General features: G+C 38.6%; 1 protein-coding gene across 1 annotated transcript; it reads right to left on the bottom strand.

Annotated features, from left to right (window-relative positions):
• Nucleotides 1-1,172: 1,172 nt before the first annotated feature.
• Nucleotides 1,173-18,880, bottom strand: VPS35 (VPS35 retromer complex component). The gene is made up of 17 exons (XM_010176072.2): nt 18,785-18,880; nt 17,195-17,291; nt 16,279-16,402; nt 14,636-14,818; nt 14,087-14,300; nt 13,158-13,241; nt 12,596-12,705; nt 10,358-10,454; nt 10,106-10,254; nt 9,391-9,598; nt 8,718-8,873; nt 6,739-6,861; nt 5,617-5,796; nt 4,239-4,478; nt 3,407-3,550; nt 1,884-2,110; nt 1,173-1,851 (listed from the first exon to the last, which is right to left on the bottom strand). Exons 1-16 carry the CDS (start codon nt 18,797-18,799, stop codon nt 1,931-1,933), a joined length of 2,304 nt encoding a protein of 767 aa, XP_010174374.1. The 5' UTR covers nt 18,800-18,880; the 3' UTR covers nt 1,173-1,851; nt 1,884-1,930.
• Between the last annotated feature and the right edge of the window lie 566 nt (nt 18,881-19,446).

The following is a 19,446-nucleotide window of genomic DNA, read 5'->3' as shown; positions in this document are numbered from 1 at the left end:
GAGTTTTGACTAGATTTGTCCTGTAAGAGATACCAATTTGAACATCACTAGTGATACAAGTTTGTTTCCACCATCATAAGCATTTTCTACATAGCTTAACAGATTATTTCCTTTGCTGACAGGAGTGACAGCTATTGAACAACTGTAGTTGTCCATTGCCACTGTGAAAATGCATGTTGGTACAGCTGATCATTTACAGACAGTATTTTGAAATTAGTTACTTTGTAAAATTTCAATAAAAGTAATTCAGAACTGTGGAAAAGTCATAACTTTGTAGCCTTACGAAGTGGTACATGGAAAAAAGCACTAACCCACAACATTTTGATAACCACATCTGAAACCGCAAAACCATTATTCAAAGACGATTCCTAAATTACAAGGACTGACCTCAAGGACTAAACAAACATGGTTAACAAATATTGTAAACTAGGAGGGCATGTCCCTACTATGTGAATGTATCTACATGAACATCATCATCTACTACAGATGTTTTATAACTCAGCTTAATGGTTCTCTTAAAAGGAACAGCATTAACATATACAGAGTAACATTAAGGTTTTTGAAAAGCATTAATTATACCGCTAGGCAAGTAAAGCCACTAGATTATCTCCCAATTCCTCCTCCCCTCCAAGCCAGACCTGCATGTACATCAGTAGATCGATGATCTGATTGTTTACTCCATAATTCTTGTTTCCTAGAGCCATATTTGCCTTTTTCAGAAACCAAGTAGCACTAAGTTATTGGCCATTCCCACCAAGGTTTCATTCACTCTCCAATCAAGGCAGGACAATTTCCACAACAGTGGTCAGTTCAAAGAGTAAGGAAGTTCAATCAGATAGCTTTAGAACGTTACCTTCAGTTAAGGTAAAACAGACATTTCAAAGTTTTCAGCAGAGCACAGACCTAGAATCCATTAGGATTCTTCACCACTCAAGACATGTCATAAAAGCATTCTGAAATGTGAACACACATCATCTCAGCAACATTTGGAAAAATACTGGTTTTGAATGATAAACTTCGACATTGGAAATGCTAGCAGCCTCCCAGCTTGTCCAGGTTAACTATACTTTGATTGTTCTGTCCCTGCAAAACACAAGTTCCTTTGCTTTTATCAGAAGGTTCAACATTAGCACTGGGTTCAACAGTGGGCTCTGAAGAGACATGAAACAACAGGTGTTAATAGCAACTTTATTGTTTCACTGGTGCAAAATCATGGTACTGAATAAACTTGTGTAATGCATTTTCCCCTAAATTTACAGTAATGAAGGTTATACATATCTATATAGATTGCAATTTATCTATTTTTATACTATTTGGAACAAAATTATCTTGATAAATACGCCCTGTGCACAGTACTGGCCCTCACTGAATGTCACAGAGCCTTAATATGCAAAATATAACTTCTGGTTTTGAACATGGTACTTTAAAACTCTCCAAACATGCATTAATATAGTCTAGTTTTTAGGGAAAAATATTACACTTAGTCTTAACTTGCATTAAAAGAAAAGCACAAGCAGAATCTGACATACAATAATACCAAAAATCTGATGCTCTGTAAGTATCAGACACAGTTTCAGATGACAGTCACTGCCAGTTTAGAACTCTAGTGCTACAGAAGCAACAGTGAACAGACAGAAGAGAAAACAGAACCAGAAGAGCCCTACCATGTCACATGGAGTTCGAAGAAAGTTTCAGCCATGCTAACTGATGAAACTTGTAGCTGCTGGTCCAACCTTTCAAATTTGTTAAGAGTACTCAACACAAGTGTTTGAAGTGCCAGACTGAACACATGAATGTTAACTTGACATTTCTGAAAGGCACAACCTATGAATCTATCTTAAAAAAAAAAAAATCAACAACCAAACCAAAAAAAAAACCCCAACCATACGGTATGTAAATGAAAAGAAAAAAGTACAGTGTGTGTCTCTTCCTAAAGAACAAGACCTTCATAAATTGGCCCTTCAGATTCCGGTGATTCCCTCCTCAGGCGCAAGTGCTCCAGTGTGTTGTGAAAGTGTTTGTTAATTTGCTCTGTTTCTTCAGTAGACTCAAGGTTTGGGAGATCTTCTCTTATCTTCTGTATAAGCTGATTCAGAACCTGAATTGTCACCTACAGGAGAACATAAACAGAACCAAAGTCATCAACAAGACCTCTGTATAAGTGCACAGACATTAGTTTTGACATACTTGTCTCTGAACTACTGGTATTTGGACAGTTCTTGGTAAGACTGTGTGCAGACAAGCTGTCGGAAACTGTCTTCTCTTGCTCCTCATAGAACTATTCTGATTTCAGAGTTTTTGTGGAAGTTATCCCCATCCTAGCAAATGTGAAGAACTTCTTAAGTCATTAACCAGATAAGTTTGTAATTATATTGGAGCATTTATCTCCAGTTTACTAAATATAAATGTAAAAATCTTTAAACAAATAAAGCACATAATCACATTGTCTATGCACTCTAACATAATCTGTTGATTATATAAGTCAGTCAGGACAGTAATATCAGATTTGAAGTTATTCTCAGTCACCAAGTCACTACCTAGGAACATACAGCTGCTTACAGTGCCAAGTCCAGCACTACACAGAACACCAGAGCACAAAATGCACTGCAGGCCACCAGACACTATTCTTACATCTGCCAAGTGCTCGACATTCAAAGTTTTATTTTCATCTCCATCAGATACAGCATCTCCTCTGCTAGAGCACTACTATAGTGGGAAGCCAGTTCAGTTGCTGGAGAGTCAGCAAATCCCTAAAATCTCTTCAGACATTCTCTCAGAACCACAGGGTATTCATTAACATCTGCTCTAGATCAAATGATGACATCAGATGGGATGTCGATCTCTACTTAACCCAGCAGCTTTTTCAAAGTGCATAAATTTACTATTTATCTGACAAAACAAAGTGTAAAATGTAACTGCTATCTCAGATTTCAGATGCAGAATTTAAACTGGTACATGAGAAGTCATATCTATTCTTAAAATTAAAGCTTACACCAACCATTTGTGGTGCACCCAACAGTGACCCTGAACAGCTGTAAGAATTTTCTTTCCCTTATGTACACTTTAAGGTTAGGTACCTCTAAAGTTAGAATCTTACTACTTTCTCATCTGAGTCCTAGTCAGTTTTGATCCAATAAATATTTCAGGTATCCAAGTCTCACAATTGTTAAGTTCATAAGTAAACTGCAAATGTTTGATGTTTTCCCCCATGTAAGAAGAATGAAGTTTTATCTACAATTTTACTAGCATATCAAGAATTGACCACTGTTATTACCAGAACTTGTGCCTCTCATGAGAGGCTACAGAGCATGCTGAAGAGACGTGATTTGGAGTGCGAGTGAAGAGGTTAAAGAAATGTTCTTTAAAAAAAAAAAAAAGGCAACAGAGAGAATGCATTTCCACTCACCGCCTCATTTTCCTTTTCATAAAAATAGATATATCTATTCAGAATTTCTATGAAAAGTTGGACTTGCAGAGAAGGGTCCATGCACTGATTTGCTATCTTCAGAGCCTTCTTTAGGCATTCCATCACTCTCTTTCCTCCATGAAGCTAGAAGGAAAAAAAAACCCAGAAGTTACAAGAAATAAAAGAACCTTAGAGAACTCCAGTGTCTCTTCCTTTGGCACACAGATGGCATTACCTGGTTGTTTCCACCACAGAAACACAAAACTACACAAACTGTGCAGAACAAGCTATCATTGAAAGCTTACCTTTCCTGACTGGCACCAATTTTATTAAGTTTTCTGTTAAATGAGGCAATAACATGAACAGTTGTTGAAAGCCTTCAGTTTAGTAATATGTACACTAATATATAGTTTGAGAAACAGATTTCAAACATTGCTCTTTAATTATAACAGCTTATGTGACAAGCCCTGAAGAACACACAGATTTTTTTTAGCTTTAATTTCAACAACTTGTATCTTCTAATTTGTAAATTTAGTCGTTCATGTGCAAACACAGCTACTATAATAAACACATGCAAAATGCAGAATGTACTTTGAGAGGCAGTCTTAAAATAGTTGCCAAGTAAAAGCCTGAATGGTACTTCCATCCAAATTTGAGTTTTCTCCATTTTTGTATTTATGCAGCTTACACTGCACTGAGATTTAGATGCTTCATATATTAGAATTCATTCTAACCAGATTTACATCATTAAGTAACATATCCATTTTAGAAGTGCCTTCAGAAGAAAGGCAGAACTATGTTACTGAAGTAGGTTGTGCTGCTTTATTCTTACCTCCTCTCCATTCTTGTCAGTATTTCGGCCAGACCAAAACAGATGGGCACAAGTGCTCACAGCTCGGCACTGGTCTGGCTTCTTAAGGAGCTTAGAGGCTGCCAGCGCACACTGAGTCCTCAAAGGCTCATGGTTCTCCTCACTGAAGCACTTCATCCTCTCAAATGTCCCAATTATCAAGGTGATTGCAGCCAGCTGTGCTTTTGAATCACTGATTTCATCTTCATATAGAGAGAAGGCCTAGTCAAAGGAGAAGGCAAGACTCTTAATCACTGCTTTAGAAAATACCAGAAAAAAAACCAAATCACACCTGATAGTGACACGTCAGGAAAGTGTCCAGTTTTACACTTCTTAAAAACTTCAAGGAGGAAAAAGATCTTTCACTGAGAGTGTCAAAAATCAAGTTAAATCCACAGACTGGAAGTAAGTCTTGCAAGAAATATTTCTTATTTAAGCATAGTAAACAAATGTGATCCTACATATAATCTGAAGATTGATTTTTTTCCCTCATTTTAAGCATCTGTTCAAATAAGGAACTTCAGTAGTAGAAATAGTCCCTGAAGAGGATTTGGTTATTTGAATCAACAAAATTGTAGAGCAGAAGTTGAGCAGGAGGTCAGTGATCACAGCGTAAGAAAGGCATTTGCACTGCTGCTATGTGGATGAAGAGCCCTGAGAGAACACACAAGACAAAATCTTGAAGCCTATCTCTAACAGTACGTAATTGTCACGCTGCTCTCATCTTCAGAACTGTTCTACAGTGGCAACTGATACAAAACAGTGAGGAAAGGCTGAGGTTACCAGCAACTCAGTTTAAGAAAGTGTGTTAGTAGCAGTATCAGAGGGAAGATTAGGAAAAAGCTTGCAATATGGATAATGTTGAATACATTGGTTATTTATCTGATGGGGAGGATGGGAAAGTTTTGGCAACAAGTAAGGCTTAAGTCCACGTTACAGGTTTAAGTGAATTTTCAGAGCAGTTTATAATAGGATTCAATACAAGGATTTTAATTAGCAAAGCCCAGCATGGCAGTTGCGAACATTGCAAGTTTTAGAGGACTTCCAAAGAATGCTTGTGGTCAGGGCACTACCAGCTAGATAACAGGAGCTGGTAGACAGTCTTAAGAGCAATGAAGGAGCATTTTGAGAAAGCTACACTCCTCCAATGAACCAACTATGCAAGTATGAGGCAGCATTGCAACGTACATGTTGTCAGACTGAGTATTCAAATCAGTAGCAATGGAGCTTAATTCCACAGCAGCCTGGGAAGCAAGAATCAAGATGAGGAGTTTCTACCTAGTAGCATTAGCTTGCAATCATTTCAGATGTTTTCATCACACTGTTGGTTCAATGTTCAAGAAACCTGTTGGACACTCACCTGGGACATGAATTCATAGGCCACAGTTTCATGATTCTCAAAGCCAATCTCTCCTGCAGCCAGTGCGCCTTGTAGGAAGAGCCGGAGAGGCAGCTCTGCCAGTTCTGCTTTGATCAGAGCACTGATGGTCTGATGAGCAAAAGAGAAGATCTTCTGGCACTTCTTTTCCCATTTGTCATCCTAGAGAAGTGAAACAAGTCAAATCTTGAACAAGACCATTGCTATAAGGAAAAGAGAATCTAAGTTGTAATAAGATCTGTTAAGTGCTCTAGTCTGTTGTCTTCTGCATGCCACTCCAGTCACTTATTTACTGAAGTAGTAGTGAATGCCCTAGTGGTATTGTGTTGACCTCAGTGGGTTTTCACAAAGTATTTTCTCCATTTACAAAAAGCTCACACCCATTTTCCCTATCAGTTCATAAACACCTTTCTCAGAAGTCTACACTGAGCTGTAGTTACCACAGCTATTCCTAAAACATAACTGAGCAAAAGCCTAATTAGTGGAGAAAAAATTATATTTCAGTCATTCACCAGAACATCAAGCAGAAGTAGAAGAGAATTTTAAAATGTTCATTTTGAAGAGTGTTTTAACAAACAGCACTTTAACTTACTTCCCCAAAATAAGATACATATCTAGGGTAACTCTCAATCAGAAAGCACTGAAGGGCAAAAATGGATCAGTGATTGTTTTAGTGTGCACTTTTAAAACTACTGTATGAGTTAACTTGCAAAGAAGCACTTGCTTTTAGAAACATTAAAACAGTACAGCTACAGATTTAGAAGTTGATGAATTTCAATATCCAGATTTAAATCAATTTCATGCCATCACGTGCAGTGTGGTAGTTCTCTGGTCTCCTTGTGAAAACATAATCAGCCACCTTCATGAATAAACACAACTAGCCAATTTCTGCTATCATTCCTCAAGTGCTGAGGTAATTTAATATGAACTGATAAAAATCGTCCTTAAATTAGAGAGCATTCACACCTCAAATAAAAAATGTGCCTCAGGCAAAAAACCTTAGAATTCTGTATCAAGGCTTAGCATACTGTAGTCAGATGAAATGTATTTTTAAGAAAGCCAGAAAGAAGGAAGTATACAATTGTTAACTAGAAGTCAACTTACCACTTTGGAGTTCTCTTTGTAGCGAAAAGCAAGCTGGTATGCTGCAAAAACCAATGGTGGCAGCGTAAAACGAATCCGTTGGTTCCCACCTGCACCAAAGTGTTTCCGAGCAGTGTTTAGGATCTGAAACAGAAGCACTGTAAGCTTACAGAATTCTTGAAAGAGGCAAGTTACATGCTTCTATAATTTAATCTGCAGTCTATGGAACAAGACCTTCAGAAAGACATGGTGTTAGCATCAGATAAATTACAGTATTTTGGAGGGGGACTACATATAAGTTGCTTTACTTGAATTACGTTTGTGCAGTATCTGTAGCTTGTTATGTGGCATCTGCCTAAACTTTTCCTACAGCTGCTTAGTAAGTGTTAGGCAACGCTTGCACTATATTAACTGCAGATACATTTTTGGATTGTGCAGCAAGATAGAAGTTGCCTGAGCTTGTCTCTAATAATGAGATCAAATACATTCTGTGCTCAGTCCAACAGAAGCTACAAAAAGGACTACTCCTCCTTACAGTAGCTTGTAAGAAAGTAAAAGAAAGAAACCAAGCTTCATGAAACTAAACACAAGTCAATAAGGCTTCTCATACTCAGAGAAAGACAATAGTGGCACATTCTGGTAGCCACACATGCAACTTTCACAATTTTTTCCTGTTTTTAGTAGTTCATTATGCTCATTAATGACAGCTTCTTCGATTGCCTTTCTCGGTTTTGAGCACAAGCTGCACACACAACATGAACGTGATACTTTTCTGCCTGTTACCCTTGTTCTAAACCTGTGGAGAGGGACTAAGGAGCTCTGCTTGTTTGTACTGTTAGCTTCTCCCCTTCCCCTTATTTTGGGATTATTTCTATCTATTGATATAGTCATTTACTCTCACAGCCACAATGCTTCAGAATAGCAAGAACTCCAGGTATCAGGAGAGAAATCAATCAATCTGTTCCAAGCAAGCTAAACGTTACATAGCCTTTGTTGTTTGTAATAACCTGACTTCCTTTCAAGGGGGACAAAACTCAGACGTGCCGTATTTTTAGACTAAAACTTCTGAAACCAAATTTCAGAAAATTTCTACCAGAGACCAGTGTTGTATTTATTTTTTTGTTTAAGTGTCAGAAGAAAGATGTCTAGTTACTATAGCCAGTTTATTACTTTGCTTTCTGGTCATAGCAGCCCCATTACCACTTTGAAACAAACACTAGAGGTGAAGCTCAGTGTCCAACCCTATATACATTTTTAGATTACATGTCAAATTCATGTAAATAACGTGATTAAACTGAAATCTCTCATCACCCATTATACATTGTACTAGCCACTTTGGCTTGTAATGCACTAAGGTGTCTGAATTTACATTTCAGATCTCTTCCATACAGAATGCATAATTTAAAGTGAGATACTGTGAAAGAGCTGTGAAAATCTGAATCTTGGATTTTTTTTCCTACTGTTCCTGTAATGTAGGAAAATTTGATACAAGCATTCGCGATGCTCATCAAGAAGCTATCAAGCTTTTTTTACCACAAGGTGTTAAGTAGCTTGCAGAACTCTATCCAAAAGGTAATTTGACAGGTCCTGTGATGGCATTTAAAGGTGATCAATCTGATTAAAGCTCAGCATTGCTAGATGAGAAAGAAAGAAGACAGTCTGATGTCCAGAAGCTTTGCAAAAACAGCTTTGACATCTCTAGCTATGCAAAGTCTTTGGGGGTAAAAATGCATCAACTCCCTTAGTGCCAGCATCCCTTTGAGGGAAGCTTTGTCCTCTCTTAGGGAAAAAAATAAATAAAATTTCCATAGTCACCTTGGCTTTTCCCCATATGAATATGGTACTTGCTAGCTGTAATCGACCCAGTTTGGCATTACTGAGTGTGTAATGCCAGAGCCGTGATGTCCCAGCTCCCAGGTACACTAAATTCTTGTATAATATATAATGCAAGAACTGACAGCTCAGGGAGCACAAGCATTCAGGAGCACAGATTGCCATACCAGATACTGTTGGTCAGGGTCATCTGAACGCAAAAGATGAATAAATCTTCCCACAAGACTCTGCTCATCAGCAAAGTCCTCAGGGTCAGGATCTTCAGCAGGCTGATCAGGTTGATCTTGGATCAGCGTGGATACCAAATTCATGATAGCATCAACCTGTTAGAGGCAATATAAGCTCTGTTAAAACCACAGCAGTCTATAAGTTGACAGTAACTGGAAACATCTTTACAGCCATTCACAGTGCTGACAAAGCACTAGGAAAGTCTGTTAGTTGGTGATGCTTTAGGACATATTTGCCTTACTCCCTGAAGAAGGGTTCCTCTCAGCACAAGTGGGACAGTACAGAGGAGATTCAGATTTCAGAAGTACTATCCAGCCTTCTTTAGGTAACAGGCTTAGTTTTAAGGGTATTCAGGGTCTTTGTTCAAACCTAACATAAGTACTCTCTAAGATGAGGTTACACAAGATGTGCAAAGACAAGATATTTAAGAATGTGGGTGGAAGAATTACCAAGTGGGGTAAAGCCTGTGCTGATAAGATAGGGAGGTGAGGGCTTGCAGGGGCATGAAGGCTAGAAAACAAAGCATGCCCTGCATGAAGTCACTTAGGATGTGTTTTCAGTCTTCAAACAGTAGTTTAAATACCTAGAATTTCAAGTTAACTTATATCATACCTGTTCTTGGGAAACAATTTCTGTGTTATAATCCAATACATTGCTAAGTACATAACAACTCATGCTCTTCCTGGACTCGTAATCAAAGTATTCAAAGAGTGGGTGAAAATGTTTCAGTTTCAGAACTGTCAGGATATTGTTGTAAGTATCAACAGGGATTTTCAAAAGTCTAGTCAGCTCCTTTGAAACAGCACTGCTTGTTGCAATACTAAAAGAAAATATACGCAAAACACACAATTAATCAATAGTTCACACATGTAGATAGATTTAAAATCTGCCCCAATACCAATTCTGACATATATCACAACAGCTAAGCAACTTGCTGCTAGGGAGATAGGAAATAAAGTATCAAAACAAGTCATATCTTGCTCTTTAGGATGTACAGTGGAAACTGCATGTTTTAAGTTGCTGATAGCAGAAGCAGAGACTGTGGCTGCAAATTCAGCAAGTGGAGAACCCTAAGATGCTGTAAGGTATGAATAGATAATGACTACATACAGCCTGGCATACACATTGTGTAGCTGTACAACTGCATAGTAGGATTTATGCAGAGGTGAGCAAGTCCTGGTTAGTCAACAGTTTATCACGATCCTCTATAGCTTGGCCAAGAAGCAGCAATCCTACACATCCAAAGCATGTCTCTGCTAAATGTAGAAGTCAAGATTGGCGAGTATTAATTGCAACTCCAGAAAGAATGCAAGAGACATTTACTTACTGTTCCAGATTAAGTTTGTTGAATATTTCCACGGTTGTCTCCAACACCTTATCAACATAGTCAACACGGTCCGGGTAGCACTTCATAGCCAAGTTAATGAGAGAAACTTGCAAAGATACCACATCCTCCGAGGGCATGTCCTGGCGAGACTGAAATTTAATCAACCAATTTTTATCAACCACTGAGTTGATTAAAAAAGCACGTAACTTCACAAAAAACCCCCAAAACTGCATGCAAGAATACCCAGCATACCTGTATAACAGTAGCAACCTGCTGAGAAAAGATGTCAAACAGTTTGATATCTGCTGGGATACCAGGTCCATCTTCACGATGTGCAAATAAAGCTAACCTGGTAACAGATAAATGAAAGCAGCCTGGTCAGCATAGTTTTTCCACTCCTCAGATACAAGTCAGAAAGAGATAAGGCCGAAAAAGCAAGTCCTTTATGGATATTTGCAAGCTCTGTTACAAGCAAAAAGAAAATTAACAGAAGTCAGAAACCTTAGGAACAACTGAGCCTGGTAAATATCAGTCCTGGAAAAAAGTGCTGACAGAGATGGCAAGATGAAGAAAGAACAAGAAGGAAGCATCGTAATCCATGTTCTTCATGTAGCAGCAAATGTTCTGTTTTTTCCAGCAGAGAAAGCTGATGGAAGAGCAAATATCCTGCATCCATTCAGTGATATCACTGAAATCAGACATTCAGTAGCATTCTCTGCAAAACAGTCTCCAGACAAAAAACAAAACAAACAAACAAAAAACAACCAAAAAAAAAAAACCTCAGAAAAAATATGCTGACTTAACTACGATTTGTCTCCAAACTAAGACAGACCAACACATTTGGGACTTCCAGGGTTTTCAAAGAGCAAAGCACAAAGCAAATTTGAAGTGGAAAAGAATACTTTTTTGGAGGAGGGGTGGAAACAAAACAAAACAAAACGGCAAGAGATCCCTATCCAGCATGCATCCAAATGATGTTGTAGAGCTACAATGGAGGGAAGATTATGCTAACCACCATTTCTGCAGAAATCAGATACAAGGTAAGATGAATCCCTACAGGAAGGCTAGCACCATACCAAAGCTCCAGCTTAAAATGCTCATCACTGCTATCTTTATTTTCTAATCATTAAGGGATTATTCTACTCTGAATTAGAGAAAGACCTAAAAAAAGTATTTAAAAATATTGATCCAGTGCCTTTTCCTAAATTTATTTTTTACAGGGTTTCTAAACTTCGAGTCTGAATGAACTTTGGCAGGTACGAAAAAGCTGAGATGCCAGAAAACTTCACTATCAGGAAAAACAGACACTGAACTACTCTTCTATTTCATTGGGGTGGTAACAAGGAGACTTTCTAAAGCCAGGGACAATCACTGCCTTTTCTCAAAGGGACAAGGCAGTTTTTCTTGGCAACAGTTCATAGAATAAGGCCAGCACGCTACAAAGTATGATCAAGTTGCAGGCAGACGGCAGCATAATTAAAAGCTACGAACGGTTTAGTAAGTCAAGAAAGATCCCAAAGCACCGAGACTATTTGCAGAAAGATTCCTTTAACAGGAAAGCCCCAAGGAAATAGAGACTAAAGCTTCACAAGCCTCCTTAGCAGTCCCTGATGTTCAGTTTCAGTTATCCCATACCACTTGAAATAAAGAGGAGAAATGCAACAAGCACTACCTGTATGGGACAGATCCACATCTTAACTACACAATTCTGAAACGTTACATACATTGGTAAACAGACCAGATATACAATGGTACAGATGTTTGTGTGCAAATGCAAAGACAGGCTTTTGTGAAGCTTCAAAAAGCCATTAAGTGCAGTTCCTTTCAGCAGTAAGAAAGTCCAGGTACTCACTGATAAACTGTGCTGCTTCCTTTCAGGATAAAAAAAAAAAAAAAAATCAAAACTTCAGTTTCAATTTCTCCCACATATTTGAATTCACTGCAAGCAGCTTTAAGCAGCACCTCCACAGGAAAAAAACACACTTCTGGGAGAACAAGCAGGAAGATAGTGGTAAGCTAAGAATCAAGAAAGTAGTTTGATTTCCTACTGGCTCTTTTCTGAAGAGGCATGTGTCATGTCCTCTGATCAAAATTGCAATCCTTGATATAGGATTTAGCCATTAAGATCTTCAAGTTTTCAAGAGGTGTCTGACTGATATGGTTGTCAAAGCAAAACACTGCTGCCATTTTAGTCCAGAAACATGAAACTAGTCAATACTAAATGTGTTATCTCCTAGCTTAATCTGTTTACAAGTTGTCATCAGTCCTTAAAACAGGTTTCATTGGAAGTTGCAGAAGCAGAGTCCCACAGAGCAGAAGCTATAGAAATAATTCTTCACAGCCTTAATTACAGCTGATAGAAAGACATGGAAACAGTGAAGTTAAGTGATATGAAAAATGTTAAGCTTTCAAATGCTAGAAGAATTATCATCTGCTTGTGCACAACACAAACTTAATTTTGAGCCAATTTCCACCCCCGTGGTCACTCACCTGTCAATTAAAGCAATAATTATATTTTTCACATTCACATTTTGGTGCAGCTCAGCACAGGCTCTGAGAAATGGGTTCAGGGTTTGGAGATGAAATTCATCTGGGAAAACCTGAAGTTTCAGATCAATAGTCATCAAGTTATAAACTGAATTTGCCCATTGTTACACAGCAGTAAAACGCAACAGAGTAAATCTAAAGCAGATAGCCACACAGTAAATATGATCTGGCCTATGAATGCTTTAAGGTTCCCCAAGCTGACCCTGACCGGATAAATGCATGAAGCAAGAGATGCAAGACAAACGGGTAACTTGAAGACCCAGTTATCTATTACAATTCATACGGCAGGCACTGCTGCTCAGATGCTTACAAGCTTCTGCAACAGAAGGAGCACAAAATGGATTTATTTCCACTCTGCCCATCTGGGACACTCCACTATTTAAGGAGTCCCATTGTGAAGTTTTCCAGTTGATCAGGAAGAGGTGAAAGTAGCCTGAATCTGACTAAAAGTACAGGAGTAAGCGTCCCTGTGTCCCATCACTGCAATTGAATTTAAGCAGCTTACCTGTATGATGCACTCCATGAGGTACTCCTGAGCTAAAGCATCTCTGCAGTTTACAACTTGCTCCAATATTCCAGGCAGAACAATCTGGAATAGTAAAAAGTCTTGCAGTGATTTCACAATTACTTTCCAAGTTTATATTCACATATGTGCATTTAATCCAACCAGAGCAGCATTTCTAATATTTCTCAGCTTATTCTTTACACAAAGGCTTCCTGATAAAAAGTTCCAGTTTTCAGCAGTTCCATCCTTCAGGGAAAAAAAAAAAATCTGCTCGACTCAGATATCTGTCCCTTTTGTACATTATACAACCTGCAAGTTTTCATAGAATCATAGAATCATAGAATGTTGGGGATTGGAAGGGACCTCAAAAGATCATCTAGTCCAAAAATTTTTGATTTAGTATATCAGTGCTACTAGCTTTGCCGGCACATACCACTACTCAGGGTCTCAGCATTACTGCTCAAAATTGTTTTCATCAGCTATATGGTACAACTTACACAGGACAGACTTCTAAATAATATATTTGCTTGACTATCATTTCATGCAATAACAGTTCTCTTGAATGCTTTGGGAAGCACAGCTTCATTTAACCTGTATAATCTATCACAGAACACTGTATGTGCACACATCCCTTAAATCAACTCATTATTGTACAAGTAAAATGGGAATCAGGAAGGCAAGTTTTAAATTTCTTGTCAACATTACAGACAAGCTCATAGGAAAAAATGCCCAAGTCGTGTCCTTAGTCTCACAACACACTATACAGCTTCATTGGCATTGAGAACTACTCCTCAGGTGGAGAGTTGTAGAACCACCAGGATTACTGAACTTTTAGCACAGCTGCAACACTCTGAGCTGCTCAGCTGAAAGTCCAAACTGGTTTCATTTGGAAAAAATAACAGAAGTCAAAGGATGGACAGACATCCCACCTGCTTATATCGCTCCACATTAACACCTTCCAACTGACTGAGGCGAACCAGGTTTGTTCCTACTAGGATTCTCAGTTCCTGCCTTTCCCGCTCCCTTTTCTCTCTGTCTCGACTATGGCCCTGGTGCTGCATTCGCACCCAAAGTTTGTTCATCTCGGCGAAGTTCAGTAGCACAAAATCCATTGAATCACTGATGTCTCCAGTGGTTTCTTCACTGCAATTGAGAACAGGTTAGGAACAGAAAAAGCCTGTCAGAGGAATGCATCCTTCCACCTGCTGGTGAGCATCCAATTTTTAAGTAGGTAGGAGGGTGGGGAAGTGTGTGGTGGGATATCTGGGTTCATAAGAAAAGTTCAAATCCCCACTTGTGAGAAATCCTAGTTCTGGAAGGGAATTCTTAAAGTTAATGAACAAAACACCTGTCAAGTCTATAGAGTTCTAAGTTTTAACACATCGACTTCTCTCAAACCTGAAGAAAGTCATACAGAAGATTTAAATATATTCTGTTAAAAAAATAAATTATTTAAAGTTACAGCCCATCTTTCTTACTCTGCTTGCTCGCCTTCATCTGGTAAGATATTCCTGGTACACTGCAGGAGATAGTTTCTAAGAAAGAGGCCTCTAAGAGGATGTTGTACTCCACGGCACATCTCCACCAGGTCTTTCAAAATATCTTTCCTGGACTGTGGAAATGACTTGACATAGACAACACCTACTGTTATCAGGAGATACCTGCAAAAGGCACAGAATCAAACAATAAATTGTAAAGTAGCGATACTACACTTAAAGGCAACCTTTCCTTTTTCCCATCCTGGCAGCTCTACCAAAGCATGGAAAGCAATAAATCCCACAATAATATACAATAATTTTGGATATTTAGTTGGCTTTCAACATCTATTCTCCTCTGCTGCAGAGCACAGCAAGTCTGAACAGCCACTTGACCTCACTACAATACTTTATACACCAAGTGTGTAAATGCTTAGCATGCACAGAGTTCTGAATGCTCTCAGACTAGCTTGTCTATACTTTCAGCATCCCACTAAGCTGGAAAACAGCTCTGGCACATAGAGATAAGGAACCTATTACAGTGAAGCAGTTAAGACTTTTTCACATTGTAGTCTAGCAGGACGGGTGTTATGCTCCTTGGAAATCCCCAGGCCTGTACTCATTCCTTCAGCACCTTTGTATTAAGGAACAGGTAGAAGGAACACACCAGATGCAAAGGACTGGTGTTCCAGTATACCTGGACTCCCTTTCAGCTTAAGAGAAAAAATGTAAAATGCTCAGAACATTCACATATTGGGTTTAGAGGCCTCAACCCACTCCACATGCTTCTTTTCCTCCTGAATGGATGTGCACAGAACTTTGATGGAAGTAACAGAAGTGTTCATCAGGGAGAACTAGAGTCTACACCAAGCAGGCAGGAAGATAACTCCAGTGATTATGCAGAGGGGTAAATACACTGTGGTAATCATTAGCCAAACCCCAGAAAGTGCATGAGGATGCAGAATGGTGTCCCCAAAGCCCCTTCCTAGCACGAACACAAAGTTGGGAATCAAAAACTGCAGTACCAACGCAAATCCAAGTTCCAAGTTTGAATATCCAGAAGATCTACCCCAGCCCAATAGTCACATATTTAAAGATAAGCTTTCCAATTTCACCTTTAGCATGCTAACATATAGAAAAAAAAAAAATCAGAAACACAAAGTTTTTAACAATTTAATTTACAGATATTTTTAGCTTCTTTCTCTCACACTTCTTACTCTTTAAAAAGACAGATGCTTACAAAGCACCTACTGTGTGTGAGGGTTTAATATCTAGATCCTCAGACACAAATTAATTAACAGATAATGGAAAGAGTTAGTAAATGTGTAGCAGTCTCACTCAGTCTTACACTGATGAGCTCTTTACCCAAAAGCCAACTTTATTCCAAACCAAGTGCTTCTATCTTGGTCACATGCAAAACCAACACACTGGCAGGAAGAACTGACCTTTTGCAGCTGCACGCAGCCTATATTTCAGAAGTCTCATAGTAATCCACTCTTAAGATATGCAGAAACACTATTCACCACTGCAAACTGAATTCTTGCTGTCAAGCAAGAATGCAGAGTCAGTCATAATCTAAACCCAGAGTCTGAGCACTCTTCACCTGTTTTAAGAAGAACACCAAAAACTAACATATACACACTTACAGTCTTGGAATAATGTTTCCTGCGTATTGTACTAGCTCATAAAGGTCTGCCACTTTCCTTCCTTTGGCAAATTCATCTGTCAGGTAGACTTCCAAGTAGTGTAGCTCATCAGAAATTGCCATGTCTTTTTCTCTCCGTTAAGGATCTTATATTAGAATGTCTACAACAAATTTACACAGTAATTTGCTCCTTCATACCAAGGAGGAAGGATGCTGTATCAAATACAATCATGCCCAAGTAGGTAGTACTTCTGAAACAACAATCATTATTTGGATAAATGTGAAAAATTAACCCCAAGCGTTCAATTGTCATTTTTAGCATATTAGAAAAGGGGAAAAAAAAAAACCTAAATCAAACTAGGGAGCAAATGAATGTGATTGAACAGAGTACCTAAAGTAAAAGCATACTACATGTCACAGAAGAGTATCAGCCACACATGGAGACAGTGGTATTTGAATATATTCACATTCTGTTCCCAAGTCTCATGAAAAGCCTTCCCTTCTTCACATACCACAGTATGCACAAGTAAATGCATTGAGGCACTGCCTTACAGTCAGAAGCTAAGATAATAATGAAGGGCAAAACATAAGTTGATTTTAGAGATTTCGGGGTAGCATGCTGCAAGCAGGGTTGTTTTACAGAGCTGGTATTTTTCTAGAACTAGACTCCTGAAAGCTCCCAAAGGAATATATGAAAAACATTAAAGACCTGCTTTATACCAAACGGAAAAGATGAACTTAAACAGGGAGCAAATAAAGCGTACATTCTCCTAAAATATACCCATATAACTAAATACTGAGGAGAAAAGTGCTAGTAAATATCTGAAAACAATGAGAAGTCATTGTACCAAAAAAGCAGATGAACATTTCATTCCAAATTCAGTATTTCAGCCATTCATTTCCTCTTCAAAGGATACAGAGCTCATAATAGCTCTTTGGAGATAACATAGACGTCCGCAGCTCACCAAGCATGTTGGAAGCATGTTTCAGAGCATCCATGAGCTTGTTTTTGTCCTTTAGAGGAAGACAGAGAGAACAGTCTCTAAGAAATAACAGGCAACTGCAGCATTTTAGAAAGCTACACTTTTAGCTTTTTAAAAAAAGCATGCAAAGATTAAGTAAACATCAGGAAAGTGATAATTCTAATTAAATCAAGTTATTTAGTATCTAGCTTGTACTACGTTCCACACCTTAAGTGGAACATTATACCTAAAGGTGGCAAAACTTATTTGAAGACAAAGCTGCAGGAATAAGCTGTAATACTAATGGCACAAAAAAAAAAAAAGAAAAAAAAAAGAAAGAAAATGTTGCTTATGCAGAAATCCCCACCCACCACTCACATTCTATGCAGCAAGCAAAACAGAATGGATTTCTCCCCACCACCTCCCCCAATGTGGTCTGTTGTTTTGCTTATTTCTCATTAAAAAATCTCTAGCAGACAGAGGATTCACAATGCCAGCAGACCACTGTTAGAATTAGATTCCTATTCCCCTACTTCTCACCCAAGACCACCACCTTACTGAAAGCTACAGCTTATTAGGCTGCATATAACTTATACTGCATGTGATCATCTCACAGGATATGAGAAAAACTTCTGATCTACCACCTATACATACGTGTTCAATCCATCTTAAGAAGTAGCATTGAGTTTTGTGGAAAACAGAAGGAACTGCTAGGGTCATCCACTTAGTAATGTCACTCAGTTACAGATAGCAGTGAAAAGGTCAGCTGCAGCTACTTCAGAGATTTCAAAAGTATTCCATAGAGTATAAAACTGGAAAAGCTGTTACCTTACTTGCTGCAAACAAAGTCAGCTTGGCTAACCACGTGAAAACCTAAGGCAATATTTAAGTTTTAATCGCAGCTTTAAGTAGTTTCTCCAAATAAAAATAGGTTTCTCAAATGCAAGAAAGCTACACATGATGACATCATCTGCCTGCACTGGCTACCATTTCAAGATAGAGCTCTCAGTATGACCCTAGCCAATGGTGCTTTCCAGCCACAGCAGAATTCATGCATCAGTCTACAATTACTCACTACAAAACTTATCCTATGCAGCAGGTAATTCATTATTAGCCTCACCATCTGTGGTTCATGCCAAGAAAAGACTACATGGAAAAAGCAACGGTATGTTGAATACAGACAAGAATAGTTGTCTGTATTCTATAACTCACCATATAGTTCCATATAAAATGAATTTGAGCAATAACCTTCCAATGTCAAGTGGCAGGCTTATTCTCAGTTTAGGCTTACTTAAATACAAGCACATAAATTATAAAGGTGCATCTTTATCTTGTAAAATACTGGAGCAAAATCGGGAAGACACATTCAAAGAATACTCGAGGCTCACCCTCATTGTGTAGCTGCCTCATTTATTTGCAAAGCCTTTGCCAGAAAGATGTATAAAGGGTTAAGTTTCCTCACAGCACTAGAGATTAATATTGATTTATTGTTTTACTCCCAGCAGACAAGAAGCTTCATTGCATTTTAAAAAGTCACATTATTACCAAGCATCTCTTCATCTGGAAAGACTGCACCTTCACAGCCTGAATGGCTTCATCCAGGAGTTTTTCCTGTTCATCCTGAGGAGACTGCTGTGTTGTTGGCTGGAAGGAAAAAAACAAAAAACAAACCTCAATTATTTTTATGAAGCTGGTTATTACTCAATTCAAATTGGGTTCCCATATTTTAGAACACTATGAGAGCGACACTGCAGTGTGACCACAATCAGAGTTGTCTGAAATAGCTATGTGATATTTAAGGGAGAAAGTTCACAGCACTCTGCAAAAACCTGAGGACAGGGAGGAGAGGGTTACAGGTAGCCTGTGAGCACCATTGCTTCTTGGAGTGCAAAGCCATGGGGACAGTCCAGGGTCAACTTTTCTCTTCTAACACTTACAGGTCAAGAATCCAGTGCAAGTAGCTGGCAAGAAAAAGCTTCAAGAGAACGCAAAGATATCAACATGCCGAGAGGAAGCACTGTTACTTCTTTCCACAGAGCTTCAAAGCAATGCCCAGACCACACACACTGCAGCTGTACAGATGCTTTCCCGCACCCACAAGTCACAAGTTCTCAATTAACTGCTATCTGAGCCACTCAACTCTATTAAGGACAAGTTTCTGATAAGCAAAGGATAAAGTACAGTAAGTGTTTTCCAGAAGGCAGAAG

Source organism: Antrostomus carolinensis, unplaced genomic scaffold (genome assembly GCF_000700745.2).
Source record: "Antrostomus carolinensis isolate BGI_N321 unplaced genomic scaffold, ASM70074v2 scaffold45839, whole genome shotgun sequence".
In the NCBI taxonomy this organism is placed as follows: domain Eukaryota; kingdom Metazoa; phylum Chordata; class Aves; order Caprimulgiformes; family Caprimulgidae; genus Antrostomus; species Antrostomus carolinensis.
The sequence above is the reverse complement of the archived record's forward strand: the minus strand, read 5'-3'. Positions and strand labels throughout refer to the sequence as shown.

What these genes read in the sequence shown, in the direction of transcription:
- VPS35 (XM_010176072.2), bottom strand. An exon ending in ATGTGGAGCGATATAAGCAG is followed by an intron (nt 13,242 to 14,086) that starts GTGGGATGTCTG and finishes TTACTATTCCAG; the next exon opens with ATTGTTCTGCCTGGAATATT. An exon ending in AAATTGTTTCCCAAGAACAG is followed by an intron (nt 8,874 to 9,390) that starts GTATGATATAAG and finishes TGCCTCTAACAG; the next exon opens with GTTGATGCTATCATGAATTT.